Genomic DNA, 7,486 nt, shown 5'->3' on the forward strand with positions numbered 1-7,486 from the left:
TATGATAGAGGAGCCATCGGCAGGTGATTTTTTCTGGTGTCCATCTGTAGTTCTCTTCCCAAGAGACATGCCTGCTGGAGTCCCACGGGACCACAAAAGATCCTGCCTCGCCAGGAAAAAGGGCATGTTAAGTAAAGCAGTATTTTCAAGCACACTCAGATCTAATAGTCTTGGCTTACTTGCTTGAGTCATCTGCAGGCCCTGGTATGAGGTCATACATTCTTGCCACCTTGACCACCAGTGGTCTAGTTGGTGGTGATGGCTTCTGCCAATGGAATAAGGATTTAACAGCCCTGGGGGACATCTTGCCCTTCAGTCATAAGAACATAAGACAAGCTCTGCTGGATCAGACCGAGGCCCATCAAGTCCAGCAGTCTGTTCACACATTAGCCAACCAAGTGCCTCTAGGAAGCCCACAAACAAGACGACTGCAGCAGCACCGTCCTGCCTGTGTTCCATAGCACCTAATGTAATAGGCATGCTCCTCTGACCCTAGAGAGAACAGGTATGCATCATGACTAGTATTCATTTTGACTTGAAGCCATGGATAGCCCTCTCCTCCTTGAACACATCCACTCCCCTCTTAAAGCCTTCAAGTTGTCAGCCATCACCACATCCTGGGGCAGGGAGTTCCACAATGTAACGATGAGTTGTGTGAAGAAATACTTCCTTTTGTCTGTTTTGAATCTCTCACCCTCCAGCTTCAGCATTCTGGTTTTCTGGGAAGCTATGCTTCTATAGCAGATTAGGTAAACCAGACTCCACTCCATTCATTTTTGTTCCCAGCTTCTACTACCTATTGGTATTTTATAATGGATACTTATAATTTAACATCACCCTTCTGATCCTTGTAGCATTCCAGGGTATGACTGATGGTCATCTTTGACCTCTAAATTGTCTAAAGTCCTCTGTTTAAATGCCAGATATAAATGTTTGGGCCCGGGGTTACTTGCTAGACAGCTGCTCAATGTCTGATGGTGAATTAGTGAAGCCAAAGTTGGGACTGGTTATGATGCAAAGCCAATTCTACATGATTAAGAATGTAATGTCCTTAACTAAACTTGTAAGGTTTCTAAGAGGGGCAGATGAGCTTATTGGATCTAAGACCTGACGGGGGCAAGGGGTGTCAGGTTTAGCACCAAAGATATTATGCCTTTCTGATTTCATTAATAGTTGATATCTCACCCATTTAAGTTAATCACTGTCTTTGTATCCTGGGAGAAGAAGCATTCATTATCTCCCAACCTCCTCTAAACCTTAGTTGCTTGGATATGCATAGCTCAATGGAACTTCCCCGGTAACAATCGTTTCAGAGGGCAGCCATGTCGGTCTGCAGTAGAACAGCTAGATTCGAGTCCAGTAGCGCCCGAGAGACCAACAAGATTTTCAAGGGATGAGCTTTTGATAGTCCAAGCTCACTGGAGAGCCAGCATGGTATAGTGGTTAAGAGCGGTGGTTTGGAGCGGTGGACTTTAATCTGGAGAACAGGGTTTGATTCCCCACTCCTCCACATGAGCAGCAGACATGAATCTGGTGAACCGGGATAGTTTCCCCACACCTCCACAGGAAGCCAGCTGGGTCACCTTGGGCTAGTCATAGCTCTCTTAGAGCTCTCTCAGCCCCACCTACCTCACAGAGTGTCTGTTGTGGGGAGGGGGAGGGGAGTGTAAGCCAGTTTGAGTCTCCCTTAAGTGGTAGAGAAAGTCGGCTTCTTCTTCTTCTTCTTCTTCTTCTTCAGAACAAGACCAAATCTTGTTGGTTTCTAAGGTGCCTATGGACTCAAATCTACCTATAATGATATAACAGTTAAATTTGAGCTCCTTAAGAGTCCATCAAGTTTTGGAATATAAGCTTCTGAGAGTCACATCTGCCTTCATCATATATCATCTCTGATGAAGGCATATTTGACTCTCCAAGCTTATACCCCAAAAATATTGTTGGTCTCTAAGGTGCTACTGGGCTCAAATCTACCAATAATGGTATCTCTTCTAGATTTGAGTCCATAGGCACCTTAGAAACCAACAAGATTTTGGAGGTATAAGCTTTGGAGAGTCAAATCAAAAGAGTTTCTGGCTAAACATTAGGAAGAACTTTCTGACAGAGCAGTTCCTCAGTGGAACAGGCTTCCTTGGGAGGTGGTGGGCTCTCCTTCCTTGGAGGTTTTAAGCAGAGGCAAGATGGCCATCTGACAGCAATGCTGATTCTGTGAGCTTAGGCAGATCATGATATGGAGGACAGGAAGGGTTGTGTCAGTGGCTGGCTTTCGTGGCCCTTCCTTACATGCCCAGGGAAATGCCGATCGCCACTTTGGGTTCAGGAAGGAATTTTTCCTCCAGGCTAAATTGGCCAGAGATCCTGGAGGGTTTCTCTCTCTCTCTCTTTTTTTTTGTTGCTAACTTCTGGGTGTGGAGTAGGGGTCACTGCGTGTGTGGGAGGGAGGTAGTTGTGATTTTCCTGCATTGTGCAGGGGGTTGGACTAGATGACCCTGGTGATCCCTTCCAACTGTATGATTCTATGATTCTAGATGTTCTCCACAGCGGCTTCTAACTGAGGAGTATGTTCCTGACCAGAACATACAGATGCACACTAAACATCCTCTTGTATCACCAATTTCCTGAATGCCCAAAGACGTCATATTCTACCGCATCAAATACTGGTGACATCAAAGTCTCTTGCAAGTAAGGAGAATTCTTGGCCTTTGCTACATCTTCTGTGAAGTTTTGGGGGAAAGAAGAGAGAAAATCTCCCATATCTGACTGACCTCACGTCCTCAACCTTGGATAATTAGATGAGGTCTTGTGGCGTGAAAAGCAATACCTTGTGTTTTTTAAGAGAAATGAGTAATGAGAATAATGGTATGGCTAAGCAGGCCTCTCAACCAGTATATATAGCTGTGACCATGGAGGCAAAACCCTGAAGGACCGTTCCATCGTTGCTCCCAAAAGAACCAACTGGCATCATCTGGGACCATGTCTTATAACACGCTGGCCTTCTGCGTGTTTTGCTTCCTGGCTCTCTCTTCGGCCTGCTACATCCAGAACTGCCCCATTGGAGGGAAGCGTTCCACCCTGGATGTGGAAGTCCGGAAGGTAGGTTGTGGGGGGATAGATAGGGTTGCCAGCCTCCAGGTACTAGCTGGAGATCTCCTGGTATTACAACTGATTTCCAGCTAGAGATTCATTCATTCATTCATTCATAAACCTTTAATGGCATATATTCCAGCTAGAGATGCCAGGTCCCTCTTCACCATTGGCAGGAGGTTTTTGGGTTGGAGCCTGAGGAGGGCGGGGTTTGGGGAGGGGAGGAACTTCCATGCCATAAAGTCCAATTGCCAAAGCCGCCATTTTCTCTAGGGGTACTGATCTCTACCGGCTGGAGATCAGTTGTAATAGCAGGAGATCTCCAGCTGGTACCTGGAGGTTCGCAACCCTAACCTAACACTCTGGGGCCAAACCAGGGCCCAGCAGCACTGCTAACACCTGAGGGACTCACCTTAGTTCCAGCTAGAGGCAACAGTCCTTTTATCACTCTACAATTCCCATAGTGCTTTATAGTGCCAAATTCCTGGTAATGACCAATTAAATATGTAATCTTTCTTCAGGGTAAGATAAATGATAGGCTGCTGGCTCTCTCCCAATTTTGAAGTTGTCTTCCTCAGAATAACTCTTGGTTATCCATCGTAGAATACCTCAATGCATTATCAACAGTTTGTTAGTTTTAAGAAATTTTAATGTCTGTATGATTTTATTATTGTATACTACCGGATGATGCTAGCCGCACTGAGCATGGCCTTGACTAGGGATCAAGGGCGGGTTTTAAATCAAAGTATAAACAAACAAACATACATACATTCGAATAAACGATAATTTCTTGGTCATTGCCAAGAATTTACCTTTGAAAAAGATTACAGAACGGAGAAGAACTTTTGACTTCTTGCTAAGAGTTTATATGTGAAAAGGATGTTCATCTCAAAGAAGGGTTAGGGAATGGAGGAGGACTTTTGACTTCTGTGAAACCAGTAATATAGATATAGATAAACATAGATATATCTGCAAGTTGGTAAATAAACAAAGATTAGGGTTGCCAGCCTCCAGGTGGAGGCTGGAGGTCTCCCAGAGTTAGAACAGATCTCCAGGTGACAGAGATCAGTTCCACTGGAGAAAATGGCTTCTTTCGAGGGTGGATGCTATGGAATTATACCCCACTGAGATCCCACCCCTCCCCAAATCCCCTTCCCAGGCTCCACCCCCAAAATCTGCAGGTATTTCCCAATCCAGAGTTGGCAACCCTACCAGAGAGATATATATAATTATATCTTTGGTTATTTAATAACTTGCAGATTGGTAGGGTTGCCAGGTCCCTCTTTGCAACCTGTGGGAGGATTTTGGGACGGACCTTGAGGAGGACGGGGTTTGTGGAGGGGAGGGACTTCAGTGCCCTAGAGTCCAATTGCCAAAGCAGCCATTTTCTCCAGGGGAATTGATCTCTATCGGCTGGAGACTAGTTGTAATAGCAGGAGATCTCCAGCTAGTACCCGGAAGCTGGCAACCCTACAGATTGGTGATCTTGTGTTCAAATAAATCATTAAGGTGATGAAATTCGTTTTTGCCCTACAGCCACGTACTTTGTACTTTGTTTACTCTTTTGGTGTGGCTTAGCCACTGTGTTTTTGTCAAGGGTACCTCTCCCCCTTCTGTGTTCTCTCTTCCCCCCCAGTGCATCTCCTGCGGGCCCAGAAACAGAGGGCACTGCTTTGGCCCCAACATCTGCTGTGGAGAAGACCTGGGCTGCTTCTTCGGCACTGCAGAGACTCTGAGATGCCAGGAAGAAAACTTCCTCCCGACCCCTTGTGAGTCTGGAAAGAAGGCGTGCGGAAACAACGGAGGAACCTGTGCCTCGTCGGGGATCTGCTGCAGCCACGGTGAGGAGGACGTTCTCGGGTGCCCTTTTCCGAACCATCCCCTCAACCCCCAGTCGGCACATTTATTTTGCTAGTTGCTGCTGATTTAACTCATGGCACCCACTGTTAAAAATGGGCTGAGCTATGCATGACTTTGAGAGATATGTGCTTTTTTTTAAAGTATATGTCTTCTTTTGTCTTGACTTGGATGGCCCAGGCTAGCCTGATCTCATCAGCTCTCCGAAGCTAAGCAGGGTTGGCCCTGGTTAGCACTTAGATGGGAGACCACCAAGGAAGTTCAGGGTCGCTAAGCTGAGGCAGGCAATGGCCAACCACCTTTGTTCATCTCTTGCCTTGAAAACCTTAAGAGGTCCCATAAGTCAGTTTTGACTCGACGGCACTTTCCTCCACCACCACTACATTTTCTTTGCAAGATATATTATCTTAGACCAGGTAGTTTTTGCCTCTGGGAAGGGGCTGTGGCTCAGTGGCAAAGCATCTGCATGACAAGCAGAAGGTCCAGGATTCAATCCCTGGCATATCCAGTTAAACAATCTGGCAGTAGCTAACTGGAAAGACCTCTGCCTGAGACTATGGAGAGCTGCTGCCAGTCTGAGTAGACAATACTGATCGTGATGGACCAAGAGTCTGATTCAGTATAAGGCAGCTTCATGTCTGTTCAAGTTTGCCTCTGTGGCTGGTTCTGGCCATTGTCTAGTGCAAGGGTCCTCAACCTTTTTGAGCCTGCAGGCACATCTGGAATTCATGTAGTGGGGGTCACTGGGGGTGTGGGGGGAAGGAGTTGTAAATTTCCTGCATTGTGCAGGGGGTTGGACTAGACGATCCTGGTGGTCCCTTCCAACTCTATGATTCTGATTCTAAGGTAGAGAAAAGGGTATAAAAACCAACTCTTCTTCTCCTTCTTCTTCTAATAGTATATGTTTTCTTTTATATTTTTGGCATGAGTGTGCTTTGGTTCTGTCACCTGGAGATAACTATAGGTAAAGAAAACAAGCGCTGTGCCAATTGCTGTTAAGTCTGCAGTTAATGATAATGTCATAGGCTATGAATGTTACTTTTGGGCTTGGACAGGGAAACTGTTATGTTCAAAATACATCACATAGAACAATTTCCTATATGGATATTACTTCTTTGTGTTACTTCTCTGCCCTGACCTGGATAGCCCCAGGTTTAAGGCTAGCCTGACCTCCTCCGATCTCAGAAGCTAAGCAGGGCCAGCCCTGACAAGTATTTGGATGGGAGTCCTCCAAGGAACACCATAGTTGTGGTGCAGAGGCAATGGCAAACCACCTCTGAACATCTCTTGTCTTGAAAACCCCAACAAGGGTTGCTGTAATTCAGATGTGACTTGATGGCACATGCAACGCAAGTCAGTAGTGACAAGGGCCGACCCTGCTTAGCTTTTGATACCTGTCGAGATTGGACTCACCTGGGTCACTCAGGTCAAGGCCAAGGTAACTTACAGCAATTAGAAACCCCTGTAGTAAATTACCCCTCAGTGAGTGGTTATCATCACCCAGTGACCTCTGTGAACAAATGAAGTGTTTTTCCTTAATATTTTTAAAAATGTATACGGGAGTCTGTGTTGTCCAGAAGATTGGCTGAAGAACACCAGGGAGGGCCATAGTTCAGTGGTAGAGCATCTGCTTGGCATGCAGCAGGTCCCAGGTTCAATCCCCGGCATATCCGGTTAAAGGGACCAGGCAAGTAGGTGATGTGAAAGACCTCTGCCTGAGACCCTGGAGAGCCACTACCGGTCTGAGTAGACAATGCTGACTTTGATGGACCAAGGGTCTGATTCAGTATAAGGCAGCTTCCTGTGTTCATATGTTTTGGCTTCTTTGACATATTTTATTGCTCTTTCAGAGGGCTGTCTGTTGGACTCGATGTGTGATCAAGAATAAGAAGACATTGAGGCATGAGGATGACGGAGTGCACTTTTAGGCTATGAACTTGTGGGTCAACAATGTCCCATGGATGGGATGTATGTTTCCATGTGAAATATGTCCATTGAGAGTCAATAGCTTATGAAAAATTAAAGTTGCATAACAGCAGAAACAATAATGCTTTTCTTTGTGGTCTCTTGACTTTCCAATAAAGCGATTCTCTGGTTTGTTTTGTGTGTAATTGCTCATTTGTTAATGAAGTGGGGAGGGCGCAGAAGGGGGGCTCCTGTTTTATTTGTTTATTTAAAGAGCTCCCAAGAGGGCTAACTGGCCATCGTTTTCAAACCACACATTAAAACTGTAAAATACCTATCAAAATCCCAGCAAATGCTTTAAATAGCATCAAGGAAAAACAAGGAACCATCCCAATTTCCCACAATCTTCAAATTCCTACCTGCCTTCCTAGCAGGTAGGGTTGCCAACTTTGCTTTGGGAAATTCCTGGAGATTTGGGAGCGGAGCAAGGGGAGGGCAAGATTTGGGGAGGGACCTCAGCAGGGTATAAGGCCATAGACTCCACCCTCGTATGCCCCCATTTTCTCCAGGGGAACTGAACTCTGTAGTATGGAGATCCGTTATAATTCTGGGAGATCTCGAGATCCCACCTGGACACCATCAA

General features: G+C 45.8%; 1 protein-coding gene across 1 annotated transcript; it reads left to right on the plus strand.

Moving 5' to 3' along the window:
• Nucleotides 1-2,931: 2,931 nt before the first annotated feature.
• Nucleotides 2,932-6,826, plus strand: LOC130482687 (neurophysin 1-like). Its single transcript, XM_056855501.1, has 3 exons — nt 2,932-3,090; nt 4,718-4,922; nt 6,789-6,826. Exons 1-3 carry the CDS (start codon nt 2,971-2,973, stop codon nt 6,824-6,826), a joined length of 363 nt encoding a protein of 120 aa, XP_056711479.1. The 5' UTR covers nt 2,932-2,970.
• The last annotated feature ends 660 nt before the right edge of the window (nt 6,827-7,486 follow it).

This window comes from Euleptes europaea, chromosome 9 (genome assembly GCF_029931775.1).
Source record: "Euleptes europaea isolate rEulEur1 chromosome 9, rEulEur1.hap1, whole genome shotgun sequence".
Taxonomy (NCBI): Eukaryota; Metazoa; Chordata; class Lepidosauria; order Squamata; family Sphaerodactylidae; genus Euleptes; species Euleptes europaea.